The sequence below is a fragment of the Aspergillus clavatus genome, genomic scaffold, assembly GCF_000002715.2.
Source record: "Aspergillus clavatus NRRL 1 1099423829802 genomic scaffold, whole genome shotgun sequence".
NCBI classification, from domain to species: domain Eukaryota; kingdom Fungi; phylum Ascomycota; class Eurotiomycetes; order Eurotiales; family Aspergillaceae; genus Aspergillus; species Aspergillus clavatus.
In genome coordinates, this window is record NW_001517097.1 from 583,857 (window position 1) to 600,865 (window position 17,009).

Here is a 17,009-nt window from a genome sequence, read left to right on the forward strand (position 1 = left end):
CAGTTGAAGGTGACAGTTAAAAAATCCCGAACTGCTGTCCGACAGGGGAACCCAAATAAAGCCTGGAGTCAGCGTGCTGATGGATAAGGCGTACCAGATCTCGGACAGCCCGACAATCTTCGTTTGGAGCCTGTTATGCAATGCATTCTGGCGGTATAATGCCTCCTAGGGGAGTCCCAATAATAGCAAACACAAGCAGGAATAATGCAATAATGCCGAGAGTTGGGGTGTGGAACCGGAAGTAAATACGACGGAACCTGTCGGCGAGCAAACAAGCCGACTCCGTCGAGCCTAACCTCTGGGTATTATTGAGTCATTGACAACCAGATTCGTTTTCTCAGGCCCACTGATATTCCATTGGTTCCGCTGACAGAGTTCGGAGACCTTATGGACCGCCCGGATGATGTTGTGATCCAAAGGCCGACGTGGCGATGGCTGAATGTTCGGTTGGCGAATGAAGAGATCTATAAGGTCTACCCGGAAGTGCTGGACACTCGTATCAACAGCAGGAGAGTGGCACATCAGACACCAACGGTTAGCGGAATGATATTTCATCCGAAACAGCCTGCTATCAAGGTTATCAGCAGCTCCGAGATGGATCGGGGTGGATACCTTCAAAATCCCTGTTTCGGTAGTCGATGCGAATTAGCGCGTGAAAGAAAGGAGTCCAGCCTTGAGTCTCAGGGAGCAGCCAAGAGTTTGCGCGTGTGTGTGTGTTCGGGTATCTCTTTCGAGACTTCCTAGCCCTCTTCTTGCATCATCCGTATGGAGAAGCTAAACCGTGATTACAGATTGATGATTATTCTATCATTCCAGCCCGCTGCAAGTGCCAACGATGATGATGAGTGATCAACGCTGGCTCTCAGATCATCGGGTTAAGTTAAAATCTTGGCTCAAACAGCTCGACTCAGCGACAGCGGGAGGCTGAGCAAAAAGTGACAACACCAGCAATGCTGATGCTCATAGTCATGGGTCATGGCTCGTTAGTCGTCCGTCACTCGTCATGTTAGTCTGACCGCAAGATGTTGAGCTAGCTGACGTGTGTTGATGGGAAAAACCTCACATCATCTCTTTGGAGGCTTCTTCATTTCAGCCTCACAGCAGGGAGAAGAACTCCGGCCCGATGGTTCTTCCGGGTTAGGGCTGGCTGTTAGGGCAAATCACCCCGCCGCGCTTGAAGAGTCTCGTCCATTATTATTATTATTAGGATAGAGAGAGTATCGCTCTTGAGAGATACAGTCCCTTCAACTTCGACATAATGCAGCATGGGCTCCTCCTGATACCGCCTCAAACCTCGCAGTATCCGTCTTCACTTCCATGTGGGGTCAACGGTAGATAGGAGACAGCGCACTGATGGCCATATGGTACCAAACCAGGTAGCATCGCATCTACTGATTTTTCCCATACTTTGACAGCACTTTGAAGCTCTTTCACCATATTCATGCACCCTGATGGGACATCCGCCCGTTCCAGATGCGTCTCCTCGCTACCCATACGCTGTCAGTCAGTCATAGTACAGGTAGTGGACGCGGCGGAAGGTAGAGCAGTTAAGGAGGCTATGTCCAGGCCACCTCTTCGACGATACTGCCTAGATGTGTAGCTTTGTAGAGTCTTCTGAGATAAAAAAAAAAAAAAGAGGTCAGTATATTGAAGTGTATAATAGAGCATCTGTTACTATTCTCATGGTGATTTATGGTTGGACTCTGGCAGGATGTATGGATATATTGCTGCTCAGTATTGCATGAATAACCTGCAGTAATAATACCCACCAGACAATTCAAATAATTCAATCCGTATATACTAGCGAGCTGCATCATATACTCCCTCTCAGAATATAAATACCACGTTCTGTCGACCCTATACAGCACCTTCGATCTCTCCCCGCTGATCCCGAACCGCTCAATTTTTCTTCCCCCGCACATCATGATTAATCCGCCGCATAATCCTTCCATCTTCCACCAGAGCAATCAAGAATCAACATAATCCCACACAAAAGCCACAATTCATACAAAATCACAATCATGGCAACAAACACCCACAACTCCCTCGACGACATCTTCGGCTCCTCGCCTCCCCACGAGCACGAGCACGAACACCACCAACACCAAGACCTCCATCCCCAACCACCACCGACCCAAGCCCCCGAACCCTCCGACCTCCCCTCCCTCCGCCGCCAGCACGTCACCGCCGGTTACCGCGACGGCATCTCCGCTGCCAAGGGCGCACAGGTGCAGCGCGGCTTCGATGCGGGGTTCCCCGTCGGCGCACAGCTGGGGATGAGAGCGGGGACGGTGCTGGGGATCCTGGAGGGTCTGGTGCGCGGGTACGAGGGCCGCGGGGGCGTGAAGAAGCCGGCGCAGCTGCAGCGGGGGAAGACGGCGTCATCTGCGACGGAGGGCCAGGGGGAGGGGGACGCCGAGGCGGCGGAACGGAAGGCGAGACGAGAGGAGATTCTCCGGCTATATACCCGTGCCGTGAAGGAGTTAGATGTGCGGGCTGTGTTCTCGGGGGTGGATGGGGCATTTGCTACGGAGGGGGATGAGGAGGAGAAGCCAGAGATCCTGCTACGGCAGAAGGGCGATGGGGTGGTCTCGCGGTGGGAGGAGCGGGTGCGTGTGGCGCACTGGGAGGAGAACATGGATGCGCTGGAGCCGAGGGATAAGGAGGAGGAGGAGGAGAAGGCGCTGTCTGAGCAGAGCTGAAGATCTTCTTCTCATGCCCTTTTCCTTTTTTTTTTCTCAGCTCGATCGCCGGATCGCTTTTTTTTGCGCGTTGCAGCAGAAAAGCGGTCGAGTGCGTTTTCATTCGTGCCTCCCCTACTGCCTATACGGCGCCCTACTGCTGCTCTTCCTCTTTCTAGCAAATGCAAGACCATCCCGTCCCTGCAGAGGTGGGCGGATGCGTCCGTGGTCGCCTGTGTCCCTGGCAGACCTGAGACGCTGAGCGACCGGTCCGTGTCGGCAGCGCAAGGAGCTCACGAGCTGTGCAGCGGGATGCTGGATCCATGGGTGTGAGCACGGGATGCATCCTTTCTGCTTTCGTGGCAAGAAAAAAAAAAAAAACATGCAATCTCATCGGTCGCACTACAGGGAACGCTCTGGGCACAGTATGACTTGCGGGGACAATGATCCCTAATGATCCCAGTGACTGTTCCCAGTGACTGGGACACAGCAGAGCTTCGACAGATTATCAAATAAAGCTCTCTCAAGCAACGATGGACATTAACACCTACTGCTTAGACACACCTAGCTAGCCAAATGCAACAGTACCAACCAACAAGGGCGCCCAAACCTAGAGTCTCATGGTTCCATCAACCTGGATCCCTTACACCGTAATCACTGCACCTGTACCTGCACCTGCACGTCGATGCAGGACATAATGAAAATACATCCTAAAAAAAACAAAAAAGCCAAAGACATTGCACCGCACGCGCATATGCCGACGACCAAGGAACTGGCCACACGGGGAAGCAGCTTTCGAAAACCCGGGATCTAGACTACTGCATATTCGATTTCCTCAATCTTTGCTCTATTTAGGCATATGCATCGCATCTATTGAGGAGAACCTGGTCATTCGACCACATCCACACATCCTGTGGCGCAAAAAAAAAGGGACGAGATGCAACGATCTACGACGAGCGTATCTTGGTTGGATCTCCATTCCGAGAAACAAATCCATCTGGGATCTACGAACAAGGGATAGAATGGCGAGGACCAAGTGGCTGCGAAAGCGGCTGTTCCAGTCTTCCCTATATCAAGGGATGGACCGATGCACAAAGTACCCCAAAGGAGCTGTGTTCATTCCTGCATACGTGTGCATCAGCATATTGGCCTGGTTAATCCTGACATTCCGCCCCAGGCCGCTTCTTAATTCCTCTTGTTTTGTTTTGAATTATGTCTGTTGAGGGACCGCACGAGGGGAGGTAAGTTGGTTGATCATATTGGTTCGCTGAACTTGGTATAGAATGAGACTCGGAGCTGAGGAGACAAAACTCAAAAGATAGCTGAGAGTGAGATAGTGAGAGACAAGAAACGGTGATATGCGTATGCAGAAGGGAGAGATGAGGACATATGGCGGACAAGTAGGAAACATTTTGAATGAACGTAACGCAAAGCTGCAATCATGAGGCGCACAGAGAATGAAAAGAAATTCAGAGAATGGCGAGGTCAATGATATATAGACCGGAAAAAGGAGGGAGCATGGCTCAGCACTGGCAACCAACTCGATAACTTCATACGTTGCTCATTATTCATACAAAGGACGTATGGCCTTCGTGGGATATTGTAGTATTTTGTACCAAATAGCAGGCAAACAAGCGACAGTATGCACCTGCTCGTTAACTCATGGAAAATTCTTTCCCTCTCATCCTTTCACATATTCCATCGTGCATTGCATTCAGGCATTCATAGGCTCACATCTGAGGAACCGGCATGTCGGTATAGATATATCGTAAGACATCATTTCAAAGAAATTCACAAGTGTAACGCCCAACCTCATCAACGTGGACCACCTGAAATGAGGGGCTTCGAAACACCAACGCCTGACGCCCACGGCTGCTGTTGTACCAGAACCAAAAGAAAGGAGGAATCAATCAGATAGGCTTGCGCGGCAGTGACTTGGGAGGAGTGATATCAGCATGACAGCCCAGCAGGCGCAATGATTCCCACACTCTCTTGTATAAGGGTGGTCGACCAAGTGTCAGGCTGTGATGTATCGCCAGATCAGATCGCTCTTCCCTACAGAACGTGCATACTTTCTCCCTTTCGGTTGAGAGTAAAGTCGCCGGGGAGTCTGGCCGTTGCTTCCGTCTGGACTTGGCCTGCAGCGCGGCTGCAGCAGATCGATCAAAGTCATGATTTCGAGGCTCTCCCCTTTGCTGACAGTGCTGGCCACTGTTCTGACGAGATCCAGGAGTCCGAGGCCTGACAAGAGAAGTAGTGGATGGGGCGACGAGTCGGAGGGTTTGTTGGGCAGAGGGTCGAAAGACTTCGTGGCCTGACGACGTCGGGATCATGGCTTTCACGGGCTCCCCGAATGGTCCCTTTAAATGCGGTTCAGGCACCGTCGGAAACCTTTCTAACGAAGGGGCACTTGGTTGACTGGATGTGGAATTTTGGAGCTTCGGAGCAGACTTGGCGACACGGAGCTGTACGCGACTGCGTACTTTCTTGAGCGTGTCCATCGGCTTTTTGGACATGGACTTCGGGCCCAACGACTCGGAGTCAGAATCGGATTCCCATACTGACTGTTCACCGCGGACCGCCGAGGGGGAGGTCGATGGTCTGTTCTTGGTTGAGAGAGTCGGAGGGATGAGAACATTACTGATGGCGGTAGGAGAGGGCGGACCACGACTAGGGACAGGACTGGGACATTCATTGGCGGGGATAAACATGGCTTGGTCAAAATGCGTTGTATGTGGTTCCAAGGTCACTGGATTGATGAGGCATGGGGGTGAGATCATTGAGGGTTCGATCGAAGGCCGACGGCCGGAACTGGTACCTCGCTTGCTAGAGATCCCGCTACCATGTCGCGGGTTAATAGGAAGAGAGGGAAGCGGTTTTCCCCGACGGGATTGGAGGTCCTGTTCGTCTGCCCGTGGCATGATCAGGGTTTCCGTTGAATCTTTGAAGCCGATATCGCGCGCTGGCGTCGTTGGGCGGGTGGACAACGCCGAACGAGAACCACTCCCAGGGGTCGACCAAGTTGGTCGAGAGCGCTCAGAAGATCTGCACGAGGAGCTTACTTGGGGATATTCGGAAGTTTGGAGTCCACTGTCCGGGTAGATGGGGGAGGAGTAGTTTGATGAGAGGGAGCTGCTCGGAGTCAAATCCGGAGTTGTGTCGCTTTGCACAGAGCTGACTGAGCCCTGGGTTTGATGATGCGGGTATTTTTCCCAATGCGCAGTTGCAACTTGTGGGAAGACGTGTTGTTGATGTTCGAACTCGACGATAGACAGTGTTGAACGATTCAGGTGGTTGGGACGAGTTCTCACTGCATCACCTCGCGCTGGTTTGGAAAAGGTCGATTCCTTTTTGTTGTGATCCGTAGAGGATGGTATGAAATACTGATTAGCTTCTTCGCAAAACCGAACATCGCGAATGGCCCGTCTGCTACGCCCCCAGGTGCCAGACTCCCCCAATGATTGTTCGAGGTAGAACGGGTCGGGGCTGGCGTCTTGTGTAATCTCCGGGCAGTGGTCTGGGTAGAAGGGCGAGGAGCGTTTCTTCGCAGGTGAGAATGCAGGCAAGTGGGTTGTTGGATGAGCTCTGGTCCGGCAACTATACGAAGCGTTTAGGTCGCCGGGGTGGAAAGAATACGTGTCAGCCATGGGCTGTGGTTGCAAGAGCTAACTGGCTTGATACACTGTTCTCAGTGATTCACGGCGAGTGATGGTGACCATCTAGTCCTCAAGTTGACGATAGACAGAAGACCTGAGAAAGATGGCAATTGGCAAGAACCCGAAGGGGTGAAGGGGGTTATGTTTATACATATCTCCCCCAAAATAACTTTTCAGCACTTGTCTCCCCCTCCTTCAAGATCCAGTACCAACCCACCGGCGAATCGGTGGTGGCTAGGCCGGGGAAGACCACAAAGACGTAGGTGCATGCATGCCAGCGGGATATGGTATAAACAAAGCTCGATGATCGGAGTGCACGGACTTTAATGACCTATCAGGCCTTACATCGCCTGCCCCCCTTCCACAGGGATGGAAAGGCTCTGCAAGGCAAAACGGCCATCGAGCCTGGAGCAAGGGAGATCACCGGAAAGCGATCCGCAACTGGGCTGATGCGAAGCTATGAAAGTCAGATTTCACTCATGACTCTTAAATTGCCAGTGCCCGAAACAAATGATGTAGAGATGCAGTATCAACCTTACTGCACTGCATCTCTCGAGTCCGGCGTTCTAATAAGCTTTGAGGCGCTGGAGTGAGTCTTGCACCATGTTCAGAAAAAGACATCACATGGAGTAAAAGCCTTTTGTCTCTAATAAACCAAGCAAGTTTCCACACACAGGCTATGTAACTGCATGGCGGAAGCCTCAAAGTGGTGAACCCGTCAAGCAGCGGATGTGGGAGGTTCTTTTGATCTCTTGACATCATGCATAAGTTGCGTGCATCTCTCCGTAACAAGATACAGGGCTGGTAGCGAACAAGTATCAAAAGTATGGTGCAACGGGTCCAGATTCTATGAGAAGGCTGAAGCGTTTCGACATCCTCGGACTTTTTTGATTTGTGGTCGGAAAGACAGAGAATGTGAGATATCAGATGCAGGATTGGTAGCGCTGGGACATAGTTAAGCCCGCGGATGGCTTCCAGGATTCCCCGCTAAACCCTGGCCCGAGTTCTGATTGCAACGGTAGCTGATCATGTCGATCTCTGGCTAATATCCTTCAGGAAGTACGGAGTAAATAATTACGGTCCTCGTAGCTCCCGAGTTCGGGCGCCACCATTGTTCACAGAGGAGGTTCCGAAGGGGAAGTCAGACAGCGGCCCTGATCAAGTCAGCCACAAAGTCTCATCCACCCCCAGCATCTGACGTCGGACGTTCTGTTAGATGGTTGATACTATCACTGACCCTTCGACGAGACTAGTATTTTTTTATAGTTCAGCCTGTCCAGCCAGTCAATGCCATTCTTGCATTGTGCAGACCCGCATTCCGGGCTCCTCCCAGCTAGCTTGTTCCAGTTGTTGTGTAAATCAGGCAGTCTAAACACAACCAAGCAGTGTCGCCGATTTGACAGCTAATATCGTTCAGAATTGGGTACTTGCGCCAGCCTAGATCTGCAGGAACAGAAGAAGCAGGGAGTTAGTTTTTCTGAACACGCCACCTAACTCTGACGTGCACTGAACAGCCTGGCTGGTCAAGCTGATTTAAGTGACCAAGTCCCCTGTTCTTCTTCGAGGGCAGATTTTATCGGTTTAAGATGGATATGAAGACTAAGAACGGAAGGACCAAGCCGGGGGATTTGTCAAACCGGTCATCAAAGGAGTATCACTAGCAAGTAATTAGATTCTGGCCCCTATGACTGGTCCGAAGGAGGCCGGGCAAAAGTACTTTCCATGCTGTAGCAAGTGAGTGCAGGGGCCTCGCAGCAGCCACGTTGACGTCAAATCAATCATTGACGGACTGGTAACCTCTCCTGATGCTTCCGAATCTGGAGATGTGGCTCCATATATGTTACGAAGGGCGTGGGGATGAAACCCGGGTATATTTGCAAATCGGAGCGGAAGTAGGTCGATCTGATCTCCTACCGTGAAGAGAACGAGCACTTGTATCACATGGAAAGCAGAAGGTCGATCATTGACAGGATCACGAATTCACGATCTGATCTCATTTTCGGTATCCTCTGGTAGAAGTAAGGCATCCCATTGAAAGTCATCATATGTCTCACAATATCCAGATTTCCTTGCGATTGTTAGGCAATTACCGATTAGGTACATCGAAAGGCCCTTCTAGAAGCACATGGTTAGTATGACATAGTAAAACACCATCAAGGGGAATGGCGCGACTATGGACTTACAACGATCGAAAAGCATTGTCAACCATTTTGTCAATTTCTCATTTCGACGAGCCACAATTGTCTCCTCATCGGGTTGTCCAGTCACTGCCGTTATTGTGGGCTATTGTTCAATCCAGTTGACGGGACCCAGCAAAAGAGGTATTGACTGCAAGCCATCCATTCGAACCGAAGGGGGATAAAGGGGGGTTTCATATTGGACGAGCCCGTGGTCTTCGGAGATTGCTTCACATGATGCTCGAACGATGAGGATCCGGACTGAGCCAGTATCGCTCCACCTGGATGTTGAGTTGGAAAGCTGGAAGAATAAGATCGCCGGTCAGCAGCTTCCTTCAGTGACATAAAAGCAGCGATACAATGGGATCAGGAGGAGATGCCATTACACCTTTTCTTTAAGCTCTTGAGTGTCAAGAGAAAACATTTGACTTGATGCACGAGACTGACGAAGGTAAGTAATCCCGATGAGGTTGATGAAGCGACGAGTACGACTCGAGGAGGGAAGATTGTCTTCTCCTTGGTCACAGCACCGAGTTCTAGGAGGAAACGGCGACCAGCATTTGCTTTCCTGCTGGGTGTTCCGTGTTGCTTGGATACACGCGAAGGAAAGAAAGTGCAGAAGAAATCATGAGAGAATAAAGTGAACGAAGGTATATGTCGCTGGTCAAACAACGAGAATAATAACCCACCAGCAACATCTTCCATTTGCCTTCGCCTGTCTTCGAGCTATTCTACCCATTCAGACATACCTCATCCTACTATACCCTTCATTGCCGCTATGGTTGAGTATTTGATATCCTGCATTCACAGGACAAAAGAGTATCTGCTGGAACTGGTGACTACGCTGTGGTGGGCTATCATTGCCATCGCATTGTCCAGTCTCTATCGCGAGGCGATTAAAGACAAATTGTTCGGGCAGCTCATTCGGAAGAACACCACCATCATCCCGGTCTCGGTTAATCTATGCTTCATTCGAGAATGCAACTTCGAATGCGGATCTTTCCACACGCAAAAGACCTCCCACCTAAAATCTTATGAGCAAATCCAGCGCGGTCTGCGCTTGTTGCGGGACGCAGGGATGAAGAAGATTCAGTTTACCGGTGGCGAACCGTTGCTCTACCCGCAGCTTCTCAGTAAGATGGTCGAGTATTGCAAGGCGGATCTCAAGCTGGAATCGGTGTCTATCTTGACCGACGGCAGTAAGCTCACGAAGCGCTTCATGATCCGCTCTGCCAAGTATTTGGACTTTATTGCCGTGTCTTGCGATTCCTTTGATGAAGGGGCCAATGTCCACATTGGTCGCGGCACGAGGGCGCATGTGGCCGACGTTCAGGACGCAGCTCGACTGTGCTGCAAGTACGGGGTCAAACTCGAGATTAGGACGGAGATCAGTCGGTATAACTTCGAAGACGACATGGCCGTGCATATTATGGCATTGCAGCCGTCTCGATGGAGAGTCTTTCGAGTTCCCATTCGCGAAGGCAGGCATATCTTGAACAAGCCCGTCCATGACGCACGTCGTTTTCAGATCACCGTGTTGGAGTTCCAGCAGTTCTGCGCCCGTCATTCGCACTTAGATTGCTTCGTATCCGAAGCCCACGGGAACACAGACGCCCCATCGCTGCTCGTTGACGAGTATTTCCGTTTTCTGAACAGGGGCACTGGTGACTCGACCGAATCAATCTTAGACGTTGGCGTTGAACGAGCCTTGAAGACTGTCTACTGGGTATGAGGGCTTGCGTCCGTGCGAGTTTGAATATGGCTGCTCGACGCAGTCCATGCAGTAGATGTTTGGGTGAATAGAAAAGAGTTCTGGCGATTTGGAGCGTGTATGCATTTGGGACTGTTCTGATGACTGTAGCCGCACATCATGTCTCTTGAAGTCCCGAGAGAGTTGAACCACATGTGATCGTGGTATATCTGGCTCACGGAGGTCCTTGGAATAGTAGATAGAATGGATCAGCGTGGCTCTGTTTCCTTTGACATTAGTGTCTCAACCGATGAACAGATGACTTGACCTTGCTTCATCGTCATCTCCCGTCAGTAACTGTTCCCACCATCAATCACATCCTCACATCCACACCAATTGTGCGGGGGAAATGAAATGAACCTGACGATCATTTCTCGAGTAAGGAAGAAGTGGTTTAAATGATCTAGACTGACTCTACAGTCCAGCGACTCACCATTTCATCAACATCTCCAAGAGTCTCAGGGATTCTTTAGCAATTCTGCCATCTCCTATCCTTAAGAGACCTGCGTTCCTACAATGCGCTTCATTCTGCTTCCTGTGATCCTCGTGCTCCTCCTCGGCATCTCCGACACCACAACCGCCAAAGTCGGCCCAACATGCTTCAAAGTCGTCGCTGCGCTCGTCAGCCGACCAGGCGAGCTGTTCGATAAATTCCAGCAAGAAATCTGCGACCAGGGCTGCCAGCCGACCGTCTCCCACTGGGATCTCTGGACCCGCAACAACACCTTTCTCCCCGCCGTCCGCAGCGTGATGAAGCGGTTGAACGTGCCACAGCAGGAAGAAGCGATGGTAAAATTGGGAGACAACGCCGCGACGACCATCAAACGGCGTTGCGGCCCGATGCTTCGGGGGACACACATCTGCGCGGATCCCGAGATGTTGGCGGCGTTTGGGAACTGCTTCAAGAAGAACTTTGTGCGGTCGGCCGTTACGAATCTGCCGACGTTGTTGGGGATGGTGTCGGAGACGCTGTGCCAGGAGCAATATGCGTATCTCAAGGACGAGCAGTTGTGGGAGGAAACCATTCCTCAGAATATGAGGAACTACGCGGCGGTCTGCCAGAGACTGGGAGGTTTACCACAGCAGTTGGGGGAGGAGAGATATGACAATGATGAATTATGATCTATACTGCTCCTAGACTTCTTATCTAGATGTACTTCTCTGTCAGTAGCAAAGCAATAATAATTGATTCAAGAAGAATGGCACGGAGTTATCGCACCGGATGCTGGCCTCAGACTTCCCAATCTCCGACTCCGATGACGAAAAAAAATGCAGCCTCAGTCAGCAACGGTCAGCGGCCAGAAAAATCGTCGGTCGATCGGATCTTCCATCATTTCCCAGCTTTCCAATCATCATGGCATTGCTTCCATCTCATCGAGATCTTTGTTGAACCCCCCACCCCCCGGCATTATCGTCATCATCACTATGAGAAGAAACTGCTTGTCCTGATGTATGCAAGCCCCCGTCCTGCTGATCTCGATCTCCCATCCGAATGGCGTCGCCAGTGACGTCCGTTTCCCGCTTGATGCGGTCAGCTCCCCTCTGTGTCCATCATCGACGCCTTCCTGCGACCACTCTACGATTTCCTCCTCGTCGCTTGGTTCATCCAGGTCGATACGAGCCATTTGTGCCGCCGTCACCCAGTTCGCTCGGCAAACCCACTCCCGCAAAGACCTACACCCGGACCCGCAAATGGCTCCGACGGCTCGGATACCTTTCTCTGGCCACAGGCGTTGTCTATGCCATCGATAACCAGTTCTACGCATCGTCGCTCACACGAACAGCACGGACATTCTCAGTGGGTCTGCTTGTTGCGCTCGATTACAAAATCAATTTCGGCCCGAACCCGCCTTTCGCCAGCTCGATTGCGGCGTTACATGCCCGCAATGCGGAACGGCTTTTTGACCTGCTACGGCACAATGGCGGCCTGTATCTGAAGATCGGACAGGCGGTCGCCATGCAGTCCGCGATCCTGCCGCCGGAGTTCCAGAAGATGTTCGCGCGGATGTTTGACGATGCGCCGCAGAATGACTGGAAGGACGTGGAGCGGGTCATCCGCGAGGACTTTGGCAAGTCGGCGGAGGAAGTCTTTGGGGTTTCCTTCTCTGGGGATCAGAGCAAGGGAGTCTTGGAGCGCAAGGCCCGTGCGAGCGCGAGTGTAGCGCAGGTGCATTGGGCGAAACTGGCGGACGGGCGTGAAGTGGCCATCAAGATCCAAAAAAGGGAGATTGCGCAGCAGATCCAGTGGGATCTGTGGGCTTTTAAGTATGTTTTTGCTTGCATTTCATGGTTCTTTGCGAGGCCGATGCTAATAGTATTTCAGGGTCGTGACGGACGTTTATTCCCGCACGTTTGATATACCGTTTTCGAGCCTGGTGCCTTACATCACCGAACGCCTGTTCCTGGAGACGGATTTCGAGAACGAAGCGAACAACTCCGAGACGATGGCCGAACTGGTCGCCGGGGAGCCTCGCCTACGTGATCGTGTCTACATCCCCAAAATCTACCGAGAGCTCAGCTCGAAGCGCGTGATGACTGCCGAGTGGATCGAGGGTGTCCGGTTGTGGGATAAGGAATCCATCACCCGCCCCTGGCAGGGTGGCTGGCGTCAAGGTACCCCGGGATGCCATGGCACCCCGCTGGATACCCCTCAGATGGAAGATCCAGTGGCCAAGGCGGCCCGGAACCCCAACCTGACCCACACCAAGCCGGAGCGCGAGCAATGGCGCGGGTGGAACGGCAAAGGCGGCCTGGGCCTGTCAGTCAAGGACGTGATGACGACCATGGTCGACCTGTTCTCCGCGCAGATGTTTCTTTGGGGATGGTTGCACTGCGACCCTCACCCGGGCAACATCTTCATCCGCCGCAAGCCCTCGGGCCAGGCTGAGCTGGTGCTGATCGACCACGGCCTCTACATCCACATGAACCCGAACTTCCGGCACCAGTACGCGCGCTTCTGGGAAGCGCTTCTGACCTTCGACAACCGCGCCCTCGGGGAGATCGCCGCCAGCTGGGGCATCAAGAACTCGGACATGTTCGCCTCGTTCACGATGATGCGGCCCTACGGCGGCGGCGACCTCTCCACCCGCCGTCACTTCCAGGGTCTCAGCCGAACGGAGCGCGGCAAGCGTCACTACGAGGCGCAGCAGGCCGCGCGCAAGGCCATCCGTGAAATCCTCGCCGATGAGCACAAGTGGCCCCAGGAACTCATCTTCATCGGTCGCAACCTGCGCATCGTTCAGGGGAACAACCAGTTCCTCGGCTCGCCGGTCAACCGCATCAAGATCACGGGCATCTGGGCGTCGCGTGCGCTCGCCGAGTCGCCGGACCTGCCCTGGTCGGACAAGATCCATAATCTCGGCCGCTACCTCCTCTTCCGGGCGGTGTTGTTCAGCAGCGACGTGTTCTTCTACTTCACCAAGGTGCGGCAGCTCCTGCACCTGGGCGGTGGCATGGAGGACGACATTGAGAAGCAGATGAAGGTGATGGCCAAGGATATGGGTGTGGAGTTGAACCAGGGCGTTTTCGAGGGATAGATTTTTTTTTTTCTTTTTTTTTTCCCCCTTGTTTTCGGGCCGTGCAAGTGCAAATGAAGAGTGGTAGATTCTCTCCTCCATTGTATTATAGTCATAGGTATAGACGGACATAACACCATCTCGAAATTAGAAACCCCCCTATCTAAGATGAAAAAAAGAAATAGCACCCCGAAAAAGCCGAAAACAGTCACCAGAAGTGTTATATACGCCGTGTCCCATTCCGATCCCATCCCAAACACCCAACCCAAAACCAAAAAAAAAAAAAAAATCTCATCATCGTCATTATCATAAAATGTACCGTGCGAATGATTGATTATTCACACCTTCACAAACCAGCGACCAGCGACCAGCTGTTCAGAATTCAGAATTCCCACCCCGACAGCCCCAGCGGCCGCCACTCCTGCCCGGGATACGCCGTACTCGACATCCTGATCTCCTCGCCCGTGTCGTCGTCCCCACGCACAGGCAACTCCACTGGCGCTGCAGTCGCATTGATGGCCCGCGCCTTCTCGCCGCGGTGCGGATGATGCTGGTCCCCCGGCCCCAACGCCTGCCCCGACCCCGACCCCGACCCCGACCCCGGCCCCTGGGGCTGCTCATGCTCATGCTCTTGCTCATAATGGTCACGATCATGCGCTTGCCCCCGACCCCGACCTCGACCTCGACCCCGGCCTCGACGCTGCCGCACGTCCCCCATCTTCTCGCCGGCCACCACACCCGGATGCCGATGCACGACCTCATCTTCTGTATAAGTCGGCAGACGCGACGACTGCAGCATGCACTTCGTGGTACTCGCGAGCCAGGCGCTGCGGACCGTCACCGTCGCGGTGCCCTCCTCGTCCTCGTCGCTGGGCAGGGTGAGTTTCCAGGGCAGTTCCTGGTCACCGATGCGGCTGGTGCGCGGGTTCGAGCGGAAGGTGCCCAGGTTGTGGGCTGGGTCGGAGGTGTCGGTGCTCGGGTAGGAGGCTTCCTCGGGACGCGGGGGGAAGGCCTTGGGGCTGCGGGAGCGGAGGTGCAGGTCTTGCGCGTAGGCGCGGTCGATGGTGCGGCCGCGGGAAGGTGGGGTGCGGGGGGTGGGAGAGGAGGGGTTTGGGGAGAGTTGTTGGTCGGGGCTTAGGGGTGGTGGTGGTTGTTGTTGTTGTTGTTGATGATGATAGCGGTACTCGGTGTGCGTGAAGGAGCCTGTGGGCGAGGGGAGTCGGTCGGGTTCGTGATCTGGCGACGGTGGTGCCTCTGGGTGTTGTGGGTTTCTGGATCCGTCCGGGGGTTGTCTGAAGTGCGAGAAGGACTCGGGCGCGAAATAGCCTCCTGGCGGTGGTCGTTGGCCCTGGAACGACGGGTCGTTTTCCGCATTGGACCGGCATCGGCTGCCCTGGTCGTCCGAGTGATAGCGTGCGTGTCCTAGGGCTGGATGCGAAGAGGCGGGTCGAAGCCACTCGATGGTCTGCGCGACTGAGGACTGTGAAGTTACTTCGATCCCTGCAGCTTGACTCTGCTGATTCCGGGAACGACCAAACCATCCCTATATCGTTGTCAGATATGATTTTGCAAGATGAACACAGGGTCCAACTTACCCCCAGCCTATCAAAGGTTCCCCGGCGCGGCTGGCCCTCTTTGGGTACCGTCTCGTCCGACATCGACACTCCACGGCTGCGCTTGAAGATATTCAACTTCTCCATGGCCGATCTGCCCTTAGGAGATGGGATCGTGAGTTGCGGGGGGGACCGGCGAGCAGCAGCAGCAGCAGCAGCCACATCGGGGTCGAACAACTCATCCCGCGAAACGGCCGCGTTGGAGCGCGTCGGCGGGCTGTTAGAGTCACTGGAAACGCCAGGCGTCACTGGCCGACTTGGCGAGACAGAGGAGCGGCTGAGGCCTCTTGAACGAGGCCGCACGCTTTCAGCCTCATCGCCACTCGAGCGGCTCTGCGCCCGAGTCTGACGCGCATACCACCGCCTGGGCATCGCTGGATTGAGATTCGCAGCCGGACCGGGCGAGTCCGTTGCGGGATTAAGCATGTTGCCGGGGTCTGGAGGAGTCTGGCCAGTAGAATGCATGTCTGGCGAGCGAGAGACTGCAGAAGGCGATGTCCGTGCTGGGATAGTCCTGGTCAGCTCGTGTTCGTGAGTCGAGTAAGTAAGGCGTAGGAGCCCATTCATTCATCAATTGTCGAAAAACACAATGACTTTTGGAAACAAACAAAAACGAAGTCCAAGCAGATGAATAGATATAAGAAGAAGGAGGGGAAAAAAAGGACTCACCCAGTCCCGGCGCAGACCCCAGCTGCGGACGCGAATACGCCTCCTGTGCGCCCAGCGATGAGACAGGATGCGTGAGGTTGAAGATGCACACTCTCTGGTGGCGGTGCTTCTGCAGCTCGCATTCTGGCCTCATCGTCTACTGCATACTATCTGGACTAATACTAATAATTAATAATAACTAAAGTATAGTAGTAGTAATAATAATAATCATAATATTTGGAGCGTCGCTGAGTCGAGTTGTCATCGTTCATCGCGCCGTTCCCTGGTTTCCGTGGCTTAGCAGTTGCTTGTTCACCCTTTTGGCCCGCACGCTTCGCATTCGCCAACTTGGCTGGCTCTTTCACGGGCGCTCAGCGCTTAGCATCCGTCGTCGTCGTCGTCGTCGTCGCATGCCCTGGCTTGTCAGCATGGTTTGAGCCGGGCGCTGGTCGATGCTCCTGTTCCTGGAATGGTGCACAAGAGGCACGGTGGTCTCTGATTTCGATGCTTGGTTCGGACTGGGAGAGTGGCAGGAATAGAACAGTCTGCATCCACCTGTCGCCAGGCAAAAGGCTTGCGATTCACGCACCTCGCCAGCGGCAATCCCTCTGGATCATGCAGAGTGGGCATGTTCATTCCACCAGCGCTGATTCTACCCTCCCTGCTGGACGACCGGGGCTCTCGGTCGCGGTGGACGTGCGTCAGGCCCGGGAATCCGCCAATATTTAAGTTAGGAAGACTGCCAAAGTGGACGGTGTGCCGTTGGTTCATACGAGCGTCAGATTCAGGGTCATCTATAGCAGTTGGGATTTCAAAATCGGAGAGCTGGATCTCTCTGCGATAACCACGTACGCGATGGAAACCCTACACGGCATAACTCAATTAGAGCGACGAAGAAAACAGTAAATGACCAGTTCGGAGGTAGGAGAGCATTCATCATGTCCGGTTTTCACACTGGGACTGCCATTC

The 17,009-nt window shown here is 53.3% G+C and overlaps 8 protein-coding genes across 8 annotated transcripts, besides 5 other annotated features; 5 read left to right on the top strand and 3 right to left on the bottom strand.

Annotated features, from left to right (window-relative positions):
- Positions 1-387: 387 nt before the first annotated feature.
- Positions 388-849, top strand: ACLA_035250 (uncharacterized protein; the record flags this gene model as incomplete). The annotated part of the gene is made up of 2 exons (XM_001270747.1): positions 388-711; positions 817-849. 2 exons carry the CDS (start codon positions 388-390, stop codon positions 847-849), a joined length of 357 nt encoding a protein of 118 aa, XP_001270748.1.
- Positions 850-2,021: 1,172 nt separating this feature from the next.
- On the top strand, positions 2,022-2,702 carry ACLA_035260 (Yae1 family protein; the record flags this gene model as incomplete). The annotated part of the gene is made up of 1 exon (XM_001270748.1): positions 2,022-2,702. One exon carries the CDS (start codon positions 2,022-2,024, stop codon positions 2,700-2,702), a length of 681 nt encoding a protein of 226 aa, XP_001270749.1.
- A 436-nt stretch (positions 2,703-3,138) lies between these two features.
- Positions 3,139-3,162: a microsatellite.
- A 1,429-nt stretch (positions 3,163-4,591) lies between these two features.
- Positions 4,592-6,328, bottom strand: ACLA_035270 (uncharacterized protein; the record flags this gene model as incomplete). The annotated part of the gene is made up of 1 exon (XM_001270749.1): positions 4,592-6,328. One exon carries the CDS (start codon positions 6,326-6,328, stop codon positions 4,592-4,594), a length of 1,737 nt encoding a protein of 578 aa, XP_001270750.1.
- Positions 6,329-9,292: 2,964 nt separating this feature from the next.
- On the top strand, positions 9,293-10,246 carry ACLA_035280 (radical SAM domain protein; the record flags this gene model as incomplete). Its single annotated transcript, XM_001270750.1, has 1 exon — positions 9,293-10,246. The coding sequence occupies one exon, from the start codon at positions 9,293-9,295 to the stop codon at positions 10,244-10,246; it is 954 nt and encodes a 317-aa protein (XP_001270751.1).
- A 534-nt stretch (positions 10,247-10,780) lies between these two features.
- Positions 10,781-11,386, top strand: ACLA_035290 (uncharacterized protein; the record flags this gene model as incomplete). Its single annotated transcript, XM_001270751.1, has 1 exon — positions 10,781-11,386. One exon carries the CDS (start codon positions 10,781-10,783, stop codon positions 11,384-11,386), a length of 606 nt encoding a protein of 201 aa, XP_001270752.1.
- A 370-nt stretch (positions 11,387-11,756) lies between these two features.
- ACLA_035300 (ABC1 kinase family protein) lies at positions 11,757-13,800 on the top strand (the record flags this gene model as incomplete). Its single annotated transcript, XM_001270752.1, has 2 exons — positions 11,757-12,529; positions 12,588-13,800. The coding sequence occupies 2 exons, from the start codon at positions 11,757-11,759 to the stop codon at positions 13,798-13,800; spliced, it is 1,986 nt and encodes a 661-aa protein (XP_001270753.1).
- Positions 13,801-14,161: 361 nt separating this feature from the next.
- On the bottom strand, positions 14,162-16,194 carry ACLA_035310 (uncharacterized protein; the record flags this gene model as incomplete). The annotated part of the gene is made up of 3 exons (XM_001270753.1): positions 14,162-15,322; positions 15,375-15,895; positions 16,062-16,194. The coding sequence occupies 3 exons, from the start codon at positions 16,192-16,194 to the stop codon at positions 14,162-14,164; spliced, it is 1,815 nt and encodes a 604-aa protein (XP_001270754.1).
- Positions 14,354-14,386: a microsatellite.
- Positions 15,531-15,551: a microsatellite.
- Positions 16,195-16,217: 23 nt separating the features above from the next.
- Positions 16,218-16,276: a microsatellite.
- A 135-nt stretch (positions 16,277-16,411) lies between these two features.
- Positions 16,412-16,670, bottom strand: ACLA_035320 (uncharacterized protein; the record flags this gene model as incomplete). The annotated part of the gene is made up of 2 exons (XM_001270754.1): positions 16,412-16,595; positions 16,630-16,670. 2 exons carry the CDS (start codon positions 16,668-16,670, stop codon positions 16,412-16,414), a joined length of 225 nt encoding a protein of 74 aa, XP_001270755.1.
- Positions 16,427-16,449: a microsatellite.
- Positions 16,671-17,009: the final 339 nt, after the last annotated feature.